The 21,288-nt window shown below is 45.2% G+C and overlaps 1 protein-coding gene across 1 annotated transcript in view; it reads left to right on the top strand.

Annotated features, from left to right (window-relative positions):
• Positions 1 to 1,778: 1,778 nt before the first annotated feature.
• grik2 (glutamate receptor, ionotropic, kainate 2) overlaps positions 1,779 to 21,288 on the top strand; it is a 278,259-nt gene continuing 258,749 nt past the window's right edge. Inside the window, exon 1 of the mRNA XM_061673582.1 lies at positions 1,779 to 2,245. Coding sequence (XP_061529566.1) covers positions 2,146 to 2,245 — 100 coding nt within the window. The 5' untranslated portion in view covers positions 1,779 to 2,145. The remainder of the gene's footprint in view (positions 2,246 to 21,288) is intronic.

Below are 21,288 nucleotides of genomic sequence, written 5' to 3'. Positions count from 1 at the left end.
AGAATAATACAGGACATGTACAAGGGCAGCAGAACAGCGGTGAGTTGTGCTGTAGGTGTGACAGACGAATTTAAGGTGGAGGTGGGACTGCATCAGGGATCAGCCCTGAGCCCCTTCCTGTTTGCAGTGGTGATGGATGATGTGAGACTGGAATCCCCGTGGACCATGATGTTTGCAGATGACATTGTGATCTGCAGTGAAAGCAGGGAGCAGCTGGAGGAACAGTTAGAAAGATGGAGGCATGCACTGGAAAGAAGAGGAATGAAGATTAGCCGAAGTAAGACAGAATATATGTGCATGAAGGAGAGGGCTGGTGGGGGAAGAGTGAGGCTACAGGGAGAAGAGATAGCAAGGGTGGAGGACTTGAAATACTTGGGGTCAACCGTCCAGAGCAATGGTGAGTGTGGTCAGGGAGTGAAGAAACGGGTGGAGGAAGGTGTCCGGTGTGTTATGTGACAGAAGAGTCTCTGTTAGGATGAAGGGCAAAGTTGATAAAACAGTGGTGAGGCCGGCCATGATGTATGGATTAGAGACAGTGGCACTGAAGAGACAACAGGAAGGATGATGCTGATGAGCCACTTTGCAATGTGACAGACTCAGCAATGCCGTCGTCGAACAATACAGCGGATCAAATATTGCTCGTAGGCCCTCGGCGTGGCGTGCTTTCCCAGCGTCCCCCCCCCCCACGGCTGGGTGGAGCGCTGGTCACCCGGAGGCGATCGGTGCCGAAACCGCTCTGCTCTCCCATCGAGGAACAAAGCAACTTCTTTGTGCTGTTCCGGCGACTCTTCCACGCTCCTCGCTCTCCGAGGTAAGTCGAAGGCTCCTATTGCACAACGTCGGCGTCCGTCGTTTCTTTATCTCTGGCGCCACACCTTTTAGCAACGCGCTTTCTACCTTTTTTGGGGGGGAACATCTTCAAATGATCGGTGACTCTTGCAAAAACATTTTTTCGTGCATATGACAACAGCCGCGGACCCCCAAAACATTGAAGTCGCTCAAAAAGCAGTTTACAGTATGACCTGTGTCTGGCTGACCCCCTACTTGGACACCTTTTCTCTTTTAAGGCTGGAGCCATTCTGGGTTTAAAACAACAACAACAACAACAACAACAACAACCCAAAACAAAACAAACAATGTGTGGCTTCCTGTGGTCTGCTTTCTGAATGATGCGAACGACGAGTGACGAGTCCTGCATTTCAATCCAATTGTTGTGGAGCGCAATCGCTTTCAATTTCAATCGACTTTGCCCCCCCCCCCCCCCCCCCCACCGATACTTGAGTCGGGCACATCCTTGAAGGGCGCAGCGGTGCGCACATCAGCTCCGGTGCTGTCCTCTTCGCCAATGCCAAATACCATATGCAAAAGAAATCTGCACGGTCTGTGCATATGCCGCTTTTCTAACCCTTTGTTACACGTCTATTACAACAACATACCCGTCCGATGGAAGTTTCGTTTTGTTTTGCAACGGTGACAGCTTTTGCCAAGTTGCATGCAGTATTTTAAACGGAGTCCCCTTCATATTGACAACGAACTTGCAATTGCATCAAATATTTGCGCGTGTGTAATCCAAATGGTATGGTGTAAATTCATTTCAAACGGTCGTAAAGACAACCAACAAAATACACGGACGTGGGGGGGCTGCTCATCACGCCGATGGGTTTCCATTCTGCAATCTCGTCGCAATCATCGGACTCGGCGAACTATGCAAAGAATTCGAGCGACGACAGAAGAGGGCGACGCCGGAGAGCGTCAGCCGTGTCGTAGGCGAGCGCGTTCTCCCACTATTATCTGGCTCCGCTCCACTTGCAATGCAGCTCGACTCGCGTCAAGTCTCCCCTGCTGTGTCTGCTAAAGCTGCCTGTGTCGCCCCCCAGATGGATTTCTTCAAACCGCGTCCCGCCTGACGCGGATGCCCCTTCGGGTCCTCCACCATCTCCTCCATCATCACCGTCATCATCTCCTCCCTCAGCCGAGGACTTTGCTTGCTTTCATTTGCTTGTTGGTGCGGTGAGCCGGACGCTCAGTATTTGTTGTTGTTGTTGTTGTTTTTGCCCCCCGGGTGTAAGGGAACAGTCGCCCCAACCTGGCCGAGTGAAAGAGAAAAAACGTACATCTGGGAAATACACCGAGAATTCGAGCAGCATGAAGATGAGCTCCCATCTGACATCGAGGTGCAGGCTGCTCCTGCTGCTTTTCCACTGCGTGGGAGATTCTCACGGGATGCCACACGTCTTGAGATTCGGTGAGCTATTTCGCATTACCTCCAAAGTTTCAACGCCGTTCGGCGCCATCGTCATCGCGACTACTTTCCCACATCCGGTATTTTCGTTGCTTCACAACGGCCCGCCGGAGTCGCACCGGAGTCTTTGGGCAATTTGAACGAAGGTCTGTCTTTTCATGCTTGTGCCAATATGACAAAGTCGGAAATGGATATGCTGTATCAGTTAAATGAAGATCAAGTCAAATCCTCCAAAATAACCTTGGTATTCATCAATGCGTCCAATAGGTCACTTCGAATGAAGGTGTGTGTGTGTGTGTGTGTGTGTGTGTGTGTATCAACATTATTCTCAGGTGAACAGCAGTGGCAGGAAGTCTGTCACCTGTTGCTGCTTCGGTTTGAAATCAGCTGATTCAAGTTTAGGTGTGAAAAAAAATCCTTTCCTGCCAGCATACCGCCATCTCTTTTGGAGTCTGTGTACGTATTTAGGGAGGGAGTTCACGTCTCTACCTATTGTTTTGAGTTTTTTGAAGGACATCATTTGCGATCCTATCAAAACAGACTACCTTTGTTTTAATTGTCTGTTGTTTTGATATGAGCCAGTGAATTATTGCGTCGTGTAAATTGCCCCGTGAGAAGTTATTTTTGAACAGTATGCTGCCCATGTGTAAAGCTCGGGACGGAGGGACGGGGGTGGGGGATGATGATGTCACTGTCATCCTTTTTTATTGAAGCAACTGTTGGCAGTTGGTTACTAATTGAACGCGACATATTGGTGTTTTCGTTCTTGTAACATTTACTGGATTCATGCTCGAGTGGGAACGTCACATTTCTAATGACGTCGTCAAGCCACGCTGAGGTGTGATGACATTTTCTTGCACTTGACAAAGCTATATATATATATATATATATATATATATATATATATAGTTAAATTAATACCTCCATTACAATGTGACTTAAAAGCGAAGCATCATTATCTTTGTTAAGATAGAATATTTGATGCAGCACTTGAAATAATAATAATAATAATCACAAGAATAATTATTCAAGTCATAATGCGGCTGATCATTGTCTGTATTGAATGAGTGGGTTTTACAAAAAACAGTGCCCTTTCAAAACACGCTAAGGTGTTTGCAACATCAAACCACTCATACATCATCATGTTCCTGTCGAATTCAAAAGATCCGAGATGCACTCGCAAGGGTTGTCCAGCGACTGAGCGATGCGGGCCTTCCTGTGTGGATTTTTGCATGTATTCCCGATGCGTGTGGGGGTTTTCTTCCTTCCACATTCCAAAAACATGCTTTTTTTTTTGGTAGAAAGTTACTGCAATTAGGGTGGCTCTGATTGTTTTTTTTTAAAAAAAAAGCCTGAATAACATAACATTGATGCGATCATACGTTGTATACCGAAGATTTCGGAGTAGCAGAAGCGCAGAAACTAGCGTATCTTGATTTTCGTGCCAGTGAAAGGCCCCCCCCGTGTGCGTTTGCCAATTTGGCGAACTGGTCTGCGACAGGCTGGACGCCCGTCGGAACGAGGGTGTGTCCTTTTGATATGCGCATGTGACGAAACTTACGTCTAACGTTTGGCACAGTCGGTCTAATGCAATGTTGCTGAATTTGATTGGGGGCAGAGGCAGACAGATTCTCAGGTCTGCGGACGTGTGGTGGATGTCAGATGTAATTTCATTCAAGAAATATGTAAACAGGGGGCATCAAAGCCTCCGAATCATGACAGAAATCAATGCATCGAACACATTATTACTCTAATTATCGACATGATATTTTGAAATCATCCCGCCTCGGGTGGCGGGCACGCAAACGATCTGGGGTGAGTTACAAATGCATGAGGTCCGCGGGCCTATTTAAGTCGGCAGCGACGACCGGCTCGTTCTGTATTGAAGAAGGGTACCCGCTCGTGTTGTCTGTTGCCACACAGGCCGAGAGCAGCGACAACGCGAGCCATGCACGGAACGCCGGGTCCTCTTCCGCACAGATAAGCCGCCGAGAACGTGGATTGATAAATCCATGTATGTCGTATGAAGCTTGCATGCGCCAAAAAGTTTTTCTTTGTCCGTCCGTCCAGATTTTCAGATGCCGTGCTGGTGAAAGAAAGAAATAACAGACACGCCGCTTTGAATGACCTAAAGTTAAAGAACTCCAAACTTGGCACTGCTGTTATAGAGTGAAGACTCAGGGATCGTCAAAAAGTCACTGGATTTTGGCTTTGTTTACTTTAGCGTTGAAAGTGTTTTGATGAAAACATCTGCCTGCCTTGCTAAGTTTAAGCTATGGATTTCAGGTCACGGGTTTTCTTCTTCTGTTGGGGTTTCTGTGATAAAATGCTGAGGATAGGACGGTCACAATGTTGGACAACGGTACAGAGTAAAAGCCGAGGATGTTGCCCCACTCCAACACAGACGGCGGGCTGAGAAGGGATAGAGCAGGGGCGGCAGAAATAACATGACGTATTCTTTATCAAACCTGATTCCTCAAGGAGTCGACTTCCCACATGTCAGATAGTGATGCAAAAGGCGGGTCTGGATGATATGCAGAAAGGAAAAAAAGGCTGTACTTTTTGGAAATCAGTCTTTTTGCCCCAGAACTATCTCTGGAGGCATTTGTCAGTCTTCACTGTGGGCCAAAACCAAATGCTGCACAAATTGTGATCCTTTCAGTGCTCCAGAATACAGAGTGCCACTCGATAACGTGCTCCTATTTCCCCCTCTGCTGCTATATTATTGTTTCAAAGAATATGAGAGATATTTTGGATTATCTTTTACTTCTACTTCCTTTGATATAGCTTGTTTCGAGTGATTTGATCTTTTATTATTCTTTTTCATTTTACATTTCTAGTCAGCCACGCATCCTATGGACCAGGATTTTTTTTCCCGAAATGAATTCCAAGTCAACCAATATGCCAATTCAAATCCCCACTCTTTTCTCACCGATTCTATGAACGATGTATTCTTCTTGTATTTCTGACTTTGACAAACGTTATCGCACTTACAGTGACATAAGTGCAGCAGTCACCTGGTTCACTGGCTCTTTAAAAAGAGATTGTCATGTTGGCAACATAAACATGATGTTGCTGCTGTATTTTAAACAGCACGTCGACGTTTCAGATTCAGAGGGTTGTTGACGAGCTGCGTGCTTGCGTCGAGGTGTGTGGCAGGAGCAAAGCCATCTTAGCCACAAAGCCACAAATGGTTCATTCGTAAAAAAAACAACCTTGATGAGCAAATTATCATCCTCTCCCATTGAACTGCTCCACTCCGTGCTGGTCAAATAACTAAATAATACAACTATCATACTCTGGTTGAGGTAAAACTCAATGACAGTTAAGCACAAGTGCCCAGATAATTCAATACTCAATGGCAACGCTGAACACGAAAGTTCTGGAAAATAATTTCTGTAAAATTGTAAAATCTTTCTTGCCAGCAAGCCTTTTGCACACAAAATGGAAAGCAAGTGAAAAGTTTGTCAACCATGAAAAACAACAACATTTTAACCTTTAAAATGCCATCCATTTTGGCAATATCACTGCGTCTTGTGGCTTGTGCGACATCATCATAGCGACATCACGTTTGGATCCTTCTGTGTGGGGTCTTCCGATCATAGGGAATTAGAATTCACCAAGCGTTAAGATTGTTGGCCCACAAATAGGGAACATCAGCTGAAAGGGGACGTGAGTGAACATAAAAGAGAGGAGCATATTTTGAGAGTCTTTTCCTGCGGTCCCATCCACTTGAACAGAAATGGCGCAAGGACGTTCATTGCTTGCGCATATTTTGGCGACAATTAGCTATTTTCTCCGCAGTGGCATTATAAATTATAAATACAGTTAAGTATTGCTGTAAAACACAACAAATGTATACTTTATAGTCTGTACTTGTATTGCTTGGCCTCAGCTGAAACTCGCTCGCTTAAATCCCGAAAATGCTGTGTTGCCGTTCAGCTGAGTTGACTGAGAACGTATTTGAATGCATCGCAATCATATGGAAATCGGATTCGGTCGTTTTGAAAGACATATGCTGTTTATTGTTTTCCATCCATCCATTTTCTGAGCCGCTTCTCCTCACAAGAGTCGCAGGCGTGCTGGAGCCTATCCCAGCTATCTTCGGGCAGGAGGCGGGGTACACCCTGAACTGGTTGCCAGCAAAGCGCAGTGCACACAGAAACCAACGACCATTCACACTCACATTCACACCTACGGGCAATTGAGAGACTTCAATTTTACATTCAAATGACAAAGCGCATACATTCTTCTTTCTTTTCCTTTCGGCTTGTCCCGTTAGGGGTCGCCACCGAGTGTCATCCTTTTCCACGTAAGCCTATCTCCTGCATCCTCCTCTCGAACACCAACTGCCCTCATCATGTCTTGCCTCACGACATCCATCAACCTTCTCTTTGGTCTTCCTCTCGCTCTCTTGGCCGACATCACCCTTCTACCAATATACTCACTATTTCTCCTCTGGACGTGTCCAAAGCTCATTTCAAATTTTATCCAACCTGGTCACTCCGAGAGCGAACCTCGACATCTTCATTTCCGCCACCTCCAGCTCTCCTTCCTGTTGTCACTTCAGTGCCACCGTCTCTAATCCGTCCATCATGGCTGGCCTCCCCACTGTCTTATAAACTTTGCCCTTCATCCTAGCAGAGACTCTTCTGTCACATAACACACCGGACACCTTCCTCCACCCGTTCCAACCGTTTCTTCACTTCCTGACCACACTCACCATTGCTCTGGACGGTTGACCCCAAGTATTTAAAGTCCTCCACCCTTGCTATCTCTTCTCCCTGAAGCCTCATTCTTCCCCCACCAGCCCTCTCATTCATGCACATATATTCTGTTTTACTTCGGCTAATCTTCATTCCTCTTCTTTCCAGTGCATGCCTCCATCTTTCTAACTGTTCCTCCAGCTGCTCCCTGCTTTCACTGCAGATCACAATGTCATCTGCAAACATCATGGTCCACGGGGATTCCAGTCTCACATCATCCATCACCACTGCAAACAGGAAGGGGCTCAGGGCTGATCCCTGATGCAGTCCCACCTCCACCTTAAATTCGTCTGTCACACCTACAGCACAACTCACCGCTGTTCTGCTGCCCTTGTACATGTCCTGTATTATTCTAACATACTTCTCTGCCACTCCAGACTTCCGCATGCAGTACCACAGTTCCTCTCTGGGTACTCCATCATAGGCTTTCTCTTGATCTACAAAGACACAATGTAGCTCCTTCTGACCTTCTCTGTACTTTTCCATCAACATCCTCAAGGCAAATAATGCATCTGTGGTACTCTTTCTAGGCATGAAACCATACTGTTGCTCGCAAATACTCACTTCTGTCCTGAGTCGAGCCTCCACTACTCTTTCCCATAACTTCATTGTGTGGCTCATCAACTTTATTCCTCTACAGTTGCCACAGCTCTGCACATCACCCTTGTTCTTAAAAATGGGCACCAGTACACTTTTCCTCCATTCCTCAGGCATCTTCTCACGCGCGAGAATTCTATTGAACAAGCTGGTCAAAAACTCCACAGCCACCTCTCCTCGATGCTTCCAGACCTCCACAGGAATGTCGTCAGGACCAACTGCCTTTCCATTTTTCATTCTATTTAATGCCTTTCTAACTTCCCCCTTACTCATCATTGCCACTTCCTGGTCCACCACACTTGCCTCTTCGACTCTCTCTTCTCTCTCATTTTCCTCATTCATCAACTCCTCGAAGTCTTCTTTCCATCTAGCTAGCACACTGCTGGAACCAGTCAACATATTTCCATCTCTATCCTTAATCACCCTAACCTGCTGCACTTCCTTCCCATCTCTATCCCTCTGTCTGGCCAGCCTGTATAGATCTTTTTCTCCTTCTTTAGTGTCCAACCTGGCATACATGTCATCATATGCCTCTTGTTTGGCCTTTGCCACCTCTACCTTTGCCATACGTCGCATATCAATGTATTCCTTTTGCCTCTCCTCGGTCCTCTCAGTGTCCCACTTCTTCTGAGCTAACCTCCTTCCTTGGATGATTTCCTGTACTTTGAGGTTCCACCACCAAGTCTCCTTCTCTCCTTTCCTGCCAGAAGATACACCAAGTACTTTCTTGCCTGTCTCTCTGATCACCTTGGCTGTAGTGGTCCAGTCTTCTGGAAGCGCCTCCTGTCCACCGAGAGCCTGTCTCAGCTCTTCTTGAAAAGCTGCACAACACTCGTCCTGTCTCAGCTTCCACCACATGGTTCTCTTCTCTGCCTTTATCTTCCTAATCTTCCTCCCCACCACCAGAGTCATCTTACACACCACCATCCAAAGCTGTCTTGCCACACTCTCCCCTAACACTACCTTACAGTCGGTAACCTCCTTCATATTACATCGTCTGCACAAGATGTAATCCACCTGCGTGCTTCTACCTCCGCTCTTGTCGTTCATCCTATGTTCCTCCCTCTTCTGGAAAAAAGTGTTCCAGAACACCAGCCATTTGCATCCTTTTTGCAAAGTCTACCACCATCGGTCCCTCCAAGTTCCTTTCCTGGATGCCGTACTTACCCATCATTTCTTCATCACCCCTGTTTCCTTCACCAACATGTCCATTACAATCTGCACCAATCACATCCTACCTGTGGGGCATAGCCACTAATCACATTATATATAACATCTCATCACTTGATCTGTTACTCTTTCACCTCCCAAAACATTCTTCGCTACCGTATTTTCGCAACCATAAGGTGCACCGTATTAAAAGGCGCAGTCTCAGTTACGGGGTCTATTTCTGTATTTAACACATACATAAGGCGCACCGTGTTATTGGGCGCAGGCATGGTAAAACACACGCTAGCTTAAAACATACGGTAGAATGCAGGCAGGCTAAAACATATGCTAGCATGCATGCGAGTTCGGGCACACGGCTCGGAAACCACCAGCCTTGGGGATGGAGACTCGGCTTCCTAGCCTATCCGTGGGCCACCGCTAGGTGATCAGATTACTTCTTCATAAAAGTGACACGAAACACTCAAAGTACACGTCATATAAAGTTTCCCTAACTTGTTTGTTATTTCAGGTAGTGATAATCTATAGGGGCTTTCCCATCGCAGGAACCTTTGCAGGAACTTTCCTTGTTCTCCTTTAGCCCGAGTTCCCCCTGTGTCTCCACTGAAAAAACTACCAGGGTATAGAAGGTTGCCCCTGGATTATTTAGTTCCTCCTGGCGGGTAGAACCTTCCTCGAGCTACCAGGAACTGTTTAAGAGGGTGGCTTGTGCTGACAAACGATTGGTTTACAGAATCAGAATCAGAATCATCTTTATTTGTCCAAAAAACACACAAGGAATTTGTCTCCGGTAGTTGGAGCCGCTCTAGTACGACAACAGACAGTCAATTGACAGAGAACACTTTTGAGACATGAAGACATTGACAAAAACAGTCACTGAGCAATAAAGGGTTGCAAGTTATCCGGTAATGCCGGTAGAAATATTATGATGATTTGTGTTTTTTGACAATTGTGCAAAAAGATGCAGCGTCCTCTAGCACTTAGAGCAGTTTGAATGACTCATATTGCAATAGTCCGGTGCAATGACCATTGTGCAAAGGGCGCCAAGACTTCAAGGAGTGTCTGCAGATGCTGGAAACGTTCACTTTTTCATTCACAAAGCTGCTATTACTGGATGCACTTTATGCAATGCTCAAAATCAGTTTTTCTTTTTTAATAAATCTGCAAAAATTTCAACAATTGCGTTTTTTTTTCTGTGAATATGGTGTGCTGTGTGTACATTATTGAGGGAAAAAAAATACTGAAATGATTTTAGTATAACGAGTCCAATTCACTCATGTCATGTCATAAATCATTTACATTAGCAGCATACGTCTGTCTCGTGTGTTATGTGTGATTGATCTGCCTGGCGACTGTTCATGATGGCGGGGGGACAGATTTGGGGAGCGGGTGGGACATTATCCTCCAACTACCGGTTGGACAAAAACGACAGCAAGTTCACTTGTGTTGTAGAATGTAACGGCTGTAAAATAATCATGAAATAACTTGTTATTCATCTGATTCACTGCTCCCTCTCTCCATTCACTGTCTCACAACAGCGTAGTTGTGGTATTCTCACACTGAACGGACTGTCTGAGAGCAAAGCAGCAGTGACAGCAGACAGCAGCGGAGGCCCGGCCTCAACATATACAGTATTTTATCTTCGAATTCATGATGTTGTTGTGTTATTGGTATGGTGTCAAAAACGCATGGATGGATTTCATTTAGTTTCTCTTAAAGCACACGGATGGTTAATGTGATATGTTTTAGAGTTCGATCCTACTTAGCAGAAGCTTATTCAGTAAGCGTGTGAGCTACCACGTTCACAAGTGAGTTATTGTTTGTCTCTGATCTTAATCTTGCAAATCCTCATTCCCATTCAAACTACAACTGCAGCAAGCCAGAATGTGATACTCCATTCAGCATGCACTAAATAGAGTAGACAGATTTAAAATCCTCATGCTTGTCTGCATTTCTGGCTATTTGTTGACCCACTTTACATTGGTCCTACTAAGCAGTATTAGAAAACACATTGAAATCAAAGGTTATGTAGTGGGTATCATTAAATGCATGATGACTGAACTCCATCTGACCTCATTTGATTTCATGGTGCTGCGTTGAATATAAAAAAACATTTTCAAAGTCAGAATCAATTTCCTACACTTTTTGATTCAATCTTTTTTTGTGTTAGGTAAAGGGAATGGACAGATTAATTCCTGGTGGAAAACTATCCATCCATCCATTTTCCGAGCCGCTTCTCCTTACTCGGGTCGCGGGCGTGCTGGAGCCTATCCCAGCTATCATCGGGCAGGAGGCGGGGTGCACCCTGAACTGGTTGCCAGCCAATCGCAGGGCACATACAAACAAACAACCAGTTGCACTCACATTCACACCTACGGGCAATTTAGAGTTGTCAATGAACCTACCATGCATGTTTTTGGGATGTGGGAGGAAACCGGAGTGCCCGGAGAAAACCCACGCAGGCACGGGGAGAACATGCAAACTCTACACAGGCGGGGCCGGGGATTGAACCCCGGACCTCAGAACTGTAAGGTAGACACTCTAACCAATTTCTAACAGGACTATACCCTTGCTGCCATGGCTGATTTCAAACTAAAGGATCAGCAAAATGAACAACAAAAACAAATGTCACAACAAATCAACAGGAAAAAAAAACAAAACAACGACTTTCACTGTTGGGCTTGGTGGCGGTATGAACAGAGAATTTATTTGAAGATCTCGAGACAAACAATTTTTCCCCATTCGGGGGCCGTTGTAAATTAAACCATATGTGGCTGCACATTGCAAATGTTTGTTTTCATTTTATTGCCAGCGGTACTGTCTGGAAAGCAGTTTTAATGACAATGCGATAAGGACACACAATAAAGACATTTGTATTTCATTCTGCTGTAATGGCAGGACGATGAACAAGCTGTACACCGAAACCTACCACCGTGTGATTCATTGAACGACATGTTGGTCCACTCACCTGAGAAGACATAAATCCCTCATGTACTCCAGGGTCTTGTAACCATCATCTGACACGAGTCATTCTGACCTGCTTCGTATTGGAATGACTTTAAAGTATGCATTTTCAACATCAAAAAGCATGACAGTTGCCTTTGGCTCGTTGTTGGTTGTTTCATGGATTTATTTGGGACTGGTCGGGACGCTTCGGTCGGGCTCGGGATCTCCCTGGCTCGCTGAGTGTGTGTGTGTGTGTGTGTGTGTGTGGGGGGGGGGGGGATCACTAATAACAACACAGGTCATACGAACATATCAACTCACAGGTTCCTACAGGTGTATAAGCACTAAAAAAAAGAATCCTACCGCACCACTTGACAGTAGCACTGCCTTGCTCATTTTCCCACATCCTGTCCTGCCGTTTTCTGTTCACTCTTAGTTATTGCATGTCCTCACTGGGTGTCTTCCCCCCTACTCCCCAATCAACAAATAACTGTTGTAATGTTACTTGTGTTTGAATATCTACACCAAGGGTGGGCAAACTTTTTGGCTCAGCGGCCACATTGACTTAAGGTTTGACAGGCAGACCAAGCCACAACCAGATGCTTACATATTTTTAAAAAAAAGGCATTGTCGTGTTAATACTTAGATTTACTCTTAATGGGAACAGTATGTTTTTGTTGATCACCTTTTTTTGCCAGTGCATCAAAGTCTGGTGTCAGTTTTGTTGTGGCAATTCTCACAACACATCTGAGGTGTTCATCACTCAGCTGGGATCTGTAGGATGTTTTGTTGATGTTCATCACAGTAAAAGTCACCACCAGCATCCTCTGAGCCATCTTCCGGATTTTGGGAAAATTGTCTTCGCTTCATGAAGCATAAAACTCATCCAGTTTGAGAGTTGAACTTCTCTTTTAAGACAGGATCACACTGGAGATCAATCAGTTCCATCTGCAGCTCCCGTGGTGCTTGTGTGACTGAATCTTGGATGGCAGTTTGTCAGATGAAGGTGTTTTGCTGAGCCTGCAAGCTTGATTTTAACCGCTGAGCCATAGCCATCAGCTCCTGCGTTGATTGGCTGTGAGCATAATCAGCATGCTTGGTAGAAAAGTGACAGCTGATGTTATATTCCTCTAAAACCGCAATGGTTTCTTAACAAATTAGACATACAGCCTTTGAACAGACTTCAGTGAAAAAGTATTTTGTAGTCCATTCTATATAAAACACTCGGCACTGACTGTCGACTTTTTTTTTCTTTGGCCCACTCAAGTTTGAAGAAGGGTTCAGAGCAGTAGCAGAGTAAATACAGAACAGCCAAAGTTAAGTCAATGTATCACTGTACCGACTGCGCGACCTGGTGGAACCACTGGGCAATACAGCACAACCTGGTGGAACCACTCAGCATTACAGGACAAGGTCAAATGAATGTGGATTTTGATATAATTTGGGCGATTCTTCTCAAATCTTTGGCGGGCCGAATTGAAATGATCTGTAGTTTGCCCACCCCTGATCGTCTCACTATTGTTCTGCTGTGGTTTTCACCCCTAGTCCTCTTGTCCATTTTGTCTCTCTGTCTGTCACCTAAAACCCTTTTCTGTCCAGCTGCATTTTCAATAAACATCAGAATAACAGAACAGCAAAACTGTTAAAGCACAAAGGCATACAGATCCACTGTTCTGCAAGACCATGCAGCTGAACAGGACAGAAAAATCAATAAATACATAAGCAAATAGGCCGGCACGGTGGACGACTGGTTTGCCCATCTGCATCACAGTTCTGCCTGTGTGGAGTTTGCATGTTCTCCCTGTGCCTGTTTTATTTTTTCTCCGGCCACTCTGGTTTCCTCCCACATCCCAAAAACATGCACGGTAGGTTCATTGAGGACTCGAAATTGCCCGTAGGTGTGATTGTGAGTGCGAATGGTTGTTTGTTTGTATGTGCTCTGTGATTGGCTGGCGACCAGTACCCTGCCTCTCACCCACAGTCAGCTGGGATAGGCTCCAGCATGGCAGCGACCCAAGTGAGGCTAAGCGGTACTAAAAGTGGACGGATATTTGTATAAACTAACGACAAGTGAAATATTAATATTTTATGCGGCTTAGTACTGATTTACTGTTAATACATTTGCAGGCAGTGTGTTGATGCGGGCCACAGTGCAGTGTAATGCTTTAAAAATATAATTATATGATGATATGAGATGAGATGAGATGAGATGAGATGAGAGCCATGATCTAAGATAAGAAATTACATTTAGGGGTGCCGCTACAAAATATTTTTAGATTTAATTACTCTATCGATTATTCTATTGATTAATGAAATCATTGGATAAAAATAGATTTTGCCTTAACGCTCATTGTAAAAAAAAAAAAAAAAAAATGCGGATTACTGTTTATTGACTGATTATTGTCACTTGCCAGTGTGGCAAAAGACAGCGTGATTAAGTACAAGATGAGCTGGTGATAGCCACCGGCCACTTCAATATGTTCGCGGACCTCATGAATGTATCTCCACCCATCCATGATGGTTCTTGCATATGTCCCGCCCCCTCCCCCAGAGCTGCGTGCTGGCCAATGGGGTGATTTAAAAATAATAAAAGTGGGCGAATAATGATGATAATAATGAAGATGCGTTCAATGAACTGCCTTGTGCAATGATTCATGGCGTCGGGGTCCGCTGGTCACATTTCTACGTTGTATGAATTCAATCCGTCTGATTGATCCCACATGTCCACGGAGCTCGGGTATCCGTCTGCCCACTCTGCGAGGAGGCGGGATGGACCCGGTTTTGGGAATTTAGTGGACCAGTGTACCCCCAGCGTAATTTAAATGCCTATGCCTAGAAAACTCAAAACAAACTTTCGTGACATTTTTTCAGAACATTTTCAATGGTTCAGGATGTGTGACTGTTTGATAGAGAAATATGAATACTTGGCACAAATTGTCATACATTTTCTAAAACACTAAACGTTAATAACTTTCTCTGGAGATTCATCACACAATCTGAAGTGACTCATGAAGTCCACCATATTCAGCTGTTATAGGCTCCACCACATCCGTGATGCCAATGAGGATAAGCTGTACAGAAAATGGATGGATCGTGTCGTGTCGTGTCGTGTTAAACAATACCAAATAAGCAACAATAATCAGTGAATAAACAGTAATCTTTTTTTTTTTTTTTTACAATAAACTTTAATGCACAATCATTTTTTATCCAATTATTTCATTAATCAATAGAATAATCGATAAGAGTAATTAAATCTAAAAATATTTGATAGCGGAACACCTAAATGTAATTTCTTACCTTCTAGATCATAGATCTCATCTCATCTTATCTCATCTCATATATCAGATCAACGCATATTCTATCATATCATATGCCATATCATATCATAACATATAATTATATTTTGTATCCATCCATTTTCTACCACTTATCCGAGGTCAGGTCGCAGGGGCAATAGGGACGCCCAGACTTCCCTCTCCCCAGCCACTTCATCCAGCTCTTCCGGGGGGATCCCGAGGCGTTCCCAGGCCAGCCGAAGGACGTAGTCTCTCCAGCGTGTCCTGGGTCGTCCCCGTCCCCGTGCCCGGAACACCTCACCTCATCCGAATCAGATGCCCCAGCCACCTCATCTAGCTCCTCTCGATGTGGAGGAGCAGCGACTCTACACTGAGATCCTCCCGGATGACCGAGCTTCTCACCCTATCTCAAAAGGAGAGCCCAGACACCCTGCAGAGGAAACTCATTTCGGCCGCTTGTATCCGGGATCTCCGGGAACATAGATCCATCCATTCATCCATTTTCTGAGCTGCTTCTCCTCATTAGGGACGCAGGCGTGCTGGAGCCTATCCCAGCTATCTTTGGGCAGGAGGCGGGGTACACCCTGAACTGGTTGCCAGCCACACCTAGGGTCAATTTATTGACTTCAATTAACCTACCATGCATGTTTTTGGGATGTGGGAGGAAACCGGAGTGCCCGGAGAAACCCCACACAGGCACGGGGAGAACATGCAAACTCCACAAAGGCAGGGCCGGTGATTGAACCCCGGTCCTGAGAACTGTGAGGCAGACGCTCTAACCAGTCGTACCCCGTGCCGCAGGAACATAGATCGACCGTTAAATTGAGAGCTTCGCCTTTCGGCTTAGCTCCTTCTTTATCACAACGGACCGATACAAAGTCCGCATCACTGCAGACGCTCCACCGATCCGCCTGTCGATCTCCCGTTCCATTCTTCCCTCACTCGTGAACAAGACCCCAAGATACTTGAACTCCTCCACTTGGGGCAGGATCTCATCCCCGACCTGGAGAGGGCACAGCACACTTTTCTGACTGAGGACCATGGTCTCAGATTTGGAGGTGCTGATTCTCATCCCAGCTGCTTCAAACTCAGCTGTGTACCGCTCCAGTGAGAGTTGGAGGTCACGGCTTGATGAAGCCAACAGAACCACATCATCTGCAAAAAGCAGAGATGCAATACTGAGGCCACCAAACCGGACCCCCTCTGCGCCTCGGCTGCGCCTAGAAATTCTGTCCATAAAAGTTATGAACAGAATCGGTGACAAATGGCAGCCAAGGGCGGCGTCCAACCCTCACCGGGAACGAGTCCGACTTACTGCAGGATATGCGGACCAAACTCTGACTCCGGTCGTACAGCCCATATCAGGGGGTTCGGTACGCCATACTCCCGAAGCACCCTCCACAGGACTCCCCGAGGGATAAAACACACATGTAGACTGGTTGGGCGAAGTCCCATGCACCCTGGACCCTGCCGAGGGTATAGAGCTGGTTCCACTGTTCCACGGCCAGGACGAAAACCCCACTGCTCCTCCTGAATCTGAGATTCGACTTCCCGACGGACCCTCCTCTCCAGCACCCCTGAATAGACCTTATCAGGAAGGCTGAGGAGTGTGATCCCCCTGGAGTTGGAACACACCCCCCCTTCTTAAAAAGGGGGACCACCACCCCAGTCTGCCAATCCAGAGGCACTGTCCCCGAGGTCCACGCGATGTTGCAGAGGCATGTCAACCAGGACAGCCCCACAACATCCAGAGCCTTTAGGAACTCCGAGCGAATCTCATCCACCCCCGGGGCCTTGCCACCGAGGAGCTTTTTCACTACCTCAGTGACCTCAACACCAGCCATAGGAGGCCTGCCTCAGAGAACCCAGACTCTGCTTCCTCATGGGAAGGCGTGTCGGTGGAATTGAGGAGGTCTTCGTAGTATTCACAACGTCCTGAGTCGAAGTCAGCAGCGCCCCATCCCCACTATACACAGTGTTGGTGGTGCGCTGCTGTCCTCTCCTGAGACACCGGATGGTGGACCAGAATTTGCTCGAAGCCGTTCGGAAGTCTTTCTCCATGGCCTCACCGAACTCCACCCATGGCGGAGTTTTTGCTTCAGTGACCACCAAAGCTGCATTCTGCTTGGCCAGCCCGTACACATCAGCTGCCTCAGGAGTCCCACCGGCCAAAAAAGCCCGATAGGACACCTTCTTCAGCTTGACGGCATCCCTCACCGTTGGTGTCCACGAACGGGTTCGGGGATTGCTGCCACGACAGGCACCGACCACCTTACGGCCACAGCTCCGGTCGGCCGCCTCAGGAATGGAGGCGCGGAACATGGTCCACTCGGACTCGAGGTCCCTCGCCTCCCCCGGAACATGAGCAAAGTTCTGTCGGAGGTGGGAGTTGAAACTCCTTCTGACAGGGGATTCTGCCAGACGTTCCCAGCAGACCCTCACAATACGTTTGGGCCTGCCACGTCGGACCGGCATCTTCCCCCACCATCGGAGCCAACTCACCACCAGGTGGTGATCAGTTGACAGTTCCGCCCCTCTCTTCACCCGAGTGTCCAAGACATGCGGAACAGAGCCAAGGGGTGACTTTGGAATTGCGGAACAGTTGACCGTTTATGGACAGTTTGTCCACAATCAGCGTTTTCCTTGTTGCCTGTTTTTTGTTCCCTACCATTTTAACCACTCGGCAACAATTCTTCCCCCCCCCCCCCCCCCATTTAAATATTTTACAAAATTATTGGAAGAACATATTTCATTGTTGTTCTCGCTACATCTATTCTCAATATAAATTTGAAAAAAAACGTTCCTAAATTAAATACAAATGTATTATACTTAAGTTAAATAAAACTGAATTGTACTTCACAAACCTTTTTTTTTTTTTAAAAAGTTGAAACCACTTTAACGATGCAGTTAGAACCTTTAATTTGGATTCTTTCAGGTACCACTAGAGGGAGCCCGCACCATAACACACTTTGAGAACCACTGGTCTATGCTGTTGTTTTATACATAATTATTGTCCATCTGACTCTCATAGTACACCAATTATTGCATTTTAAAATTGTGGATCAAGAGATTCCGTGTCACATTTTTGCTGTTAAATAAAAATGTCCCCTTTTGCCAATGTCTGCCCATGATCCTGTGAAACAAATACATTTCATGTGGTGTGCATTTGTGTTTGCGCGTGCGAAAATAATAAGTCTGCCTTACAGTCGAGAGGTGTGGAGTTTGCATGTTCTCCCCACACTTGTGTGGATTTTCTCTGGGTACTCTGGCCTCCTCCCATAGTCCAAAAACATGCATATTAGGTTAATTGAAAATTCTTGACCATGGGTGTGAATGGTTGTGCCTCAAGATGAACTGGATCCAGCTTACTCACAACCCTAATGAGGATAAATGAAATTGAAGATGTAATGAAGTAAACATTTTGCAAAAAGTGCCCCCAAGCTGCTATTCAGCCAATAGCCACTGGATAGTGACATAGCTGACCAACCTCAGGAAGCTAGTCATCATTGCGTAGGCCCATGTAGTATAAGGTTGCTAGTCAGTAGTCACTTGAATTCAACAATGTTTTATCGCCCAAAACTAAGGATAACGACTGTGTTGAGCAAGTCTTTTCTATGACCTGGAGCTGTTTAGACCTACCAAAAGGTCATGACACTTGGCTTCACCCAAGTCATTCAGTCAATGTGATTCCAATTCACTTATTTCAATATTGTCCAATGGTTAAGACTTAGTTACCCAAGTAACTTGGACCGAGACATTGTTGACGTACGATATGCAATATGGTCTCTGTACCATGTCCCAAACAAGACTCATTCAACCAAACTTATCTGGCCAAAATGACGATTTAACGATTCTCATGCTGTATACAGTATTGGATAATATTAGCAGAGTCTTGCCTTCGCAGGAACCCATGATGCAATGCCTCCACTGAAGCTTGAGCTCAGACATTGAAATGTTTGATGCCGATGATAATAATATTAAAAACTGACTTGCCCTAATCAACCAACGGAGAGACACTTATTCTATTGGGGAAGACGGGCTCCACAGCTCTTTTCAAGTTTCTTCATCAAAGCGGCGGTTACAATCAGGATGAGAGTCCAAGTAACTGAACCTGCTTTACCAAGAGAGAGACCAATATCCAAAACTACTGTTTTAAAAGACCACCCTCAGAAGACAGCAAGGGGTGGTGACTGTCCATCTCAAACTGACAAGAGCGCATAACGCAATATGAAGAGACATGGCATTACAAAATAGTAGCGGGGAGGCCGCTGTATTCTGACATCATGGCTTAAAAACGCATCCAACCACATCCTCTCAGATGGTGACGACAGAATATTTGACCAAAATTGTGTTTGCTATTGCTGCCCATCAAAAGGCAACTACCCCTCCTTAAATGTTTTTTTATTTTTATTTTTTTTCTACAACCATTGCTTCAAAGAGCATTACAGTCATAAGCTTCAGGCGAGAAAATACTCAAAATCCAAATCTCCAGAACGCACCCGTCTCGGTGATAGACGTCCCGACATGCAGTTTCCTCCGGTCCAACTTTCTTGCAGCCACTTATGCAAATTCACATTTGTTAGTAATAGTCATAATTTTCCTCATCTTAAAAATAGCTGGACAAACTGCGATTAGGAAGCATTCAATTCTATAGTAATTTAAGACAGTCACGACGAGACCAGGTGTGTCAGTGTGGAAATGGTGCACAGTATATATTGAAAATATATTGTACATAGGCCATATTGGGTGGTGTTAAGAATGAAATAACTCGTGCAATACTAACATGGCGATATGTATCCCCCAGCTAGCTGTGCTCATATTTCCACTGTCAGAGAGATTGTGTTCAAACACCAGAGCTGTCTATATTGTGAACGCAAGCTTCTGATGATTGCAAATGGCAGTGGCTGTTCTCGTCAATAGCTCATTTGGAAGGGGTTATGAATCCAAACGATCTTGCGCTCACCAAGAAATAATAGTCATAATAATCTTCAAGAAGAAATCGATGACAGAATGCTTCGCCACAGAGGAAAAATACCAGCGTCGATGGTGCTCTTGACACGACATGTTATTAGTACCGGGACGGCGCAAAAAAAGGAGCAGGCTTGGAAAATTGTGAAGGAAGAAAGCTGGCATACCTGCTAAGTGTGTTTATTCATTTACTTGTTTACGGCTGTTGTTCACAGCACGTGATTCCACAAATACACACGATACACTATTTATTTAGATTTACAGATTAACTTCATCAGACAGATGGGGGGGCATATTGATATAATTCAAAAATAGCGTACAAACGTTTCCTCCACCGTGACCTCACCGCGAGGATGCGCTGTTCACGATAAGCATAGTTACTTCCTGGAAAAGATTGTCACTAGAGTGAAAGAAATTTGGACAATTTCTAATTAATTAATGTATGAACAGAGCACACTCACTCTAAATTTGGACCAATTGCATCAATAATGTCCAGGTGGCAATCCTTTCCAGGAAGGATTCAGGCTTTTATACTTAAAAAAAAAAATATATATATATATATAGATATGATTTTGTTCTAGATGGATGTTGAGTTGAAACCTTTTTTTTTTTTTTTTTTTTTTTTAGAATAGCTCCACTTTATTTGACACATTTTTGTCTTTTACATTTTTCAGACAAAAATAATTATTACATACGTTAACAACCTTATGTGCCTTACCTTATGTCATGATGTCACATCGTTGACAGGTTTATTTCAGTATTTTACTATTGTGTACAATTAGTTTTGTTTGGGGACTTGTTAAATGTGGTTCATGCATTTTACAGTGTAGCTATTTCCAAAGTGGTGCTTTATTGCTTCACGATATAATACAATCAATTAAATACAATACATCATGGATCAAATACAGAGGCAGACAATGTTCATAAGGATATGCAAATGAATTGTTGACGTGTATACAAACCGGGGCAATAATTTAGATGCCGATTGCAGGAATGTTGAAGTATGCGTGGGAGGCTCTTAAGTTGTAGAACTTGGCTCCGGAGTTGGCAGAGGCTTGGAAGACCACACGCTTCCCATTCAATGCGCCACAGCAGAGAGGAAAATCCCACCGCTCTTCAAACCTCTCAGCAATTTTCTTCCACTCCTCTGTGGTGGGCACAGCCATGAAGTCCTCCACGAGGCAGTCCAAAATAGCTGTGTGTCCCCAACACGGGAAATGTTTGCCATGGTCCCGAATGAGTATCTGCAGCACATAAAACCTTTCAATTGACCAGAGTTGTATTGCAGATTGGACGACTGGTTAGA

This window comes from Phycodurus eques, chromosome 4 (genome assembly GCF_024500275.1).
Source record: "Phycodurus eques isolate BA_2022a chromosome 4, UOR_Pequ_1.1, whole genome shotgun sequence".
Lineage (NCBI taxonomy): Eukaryota > Metazoa > Chordata > Actinopteri > Syngnathiformes > Syngnathidae > Phycodurus > Phycodurus eques.
This window is presented reverse-complemented; position numbering and strand designations above follow the sequence as displayed.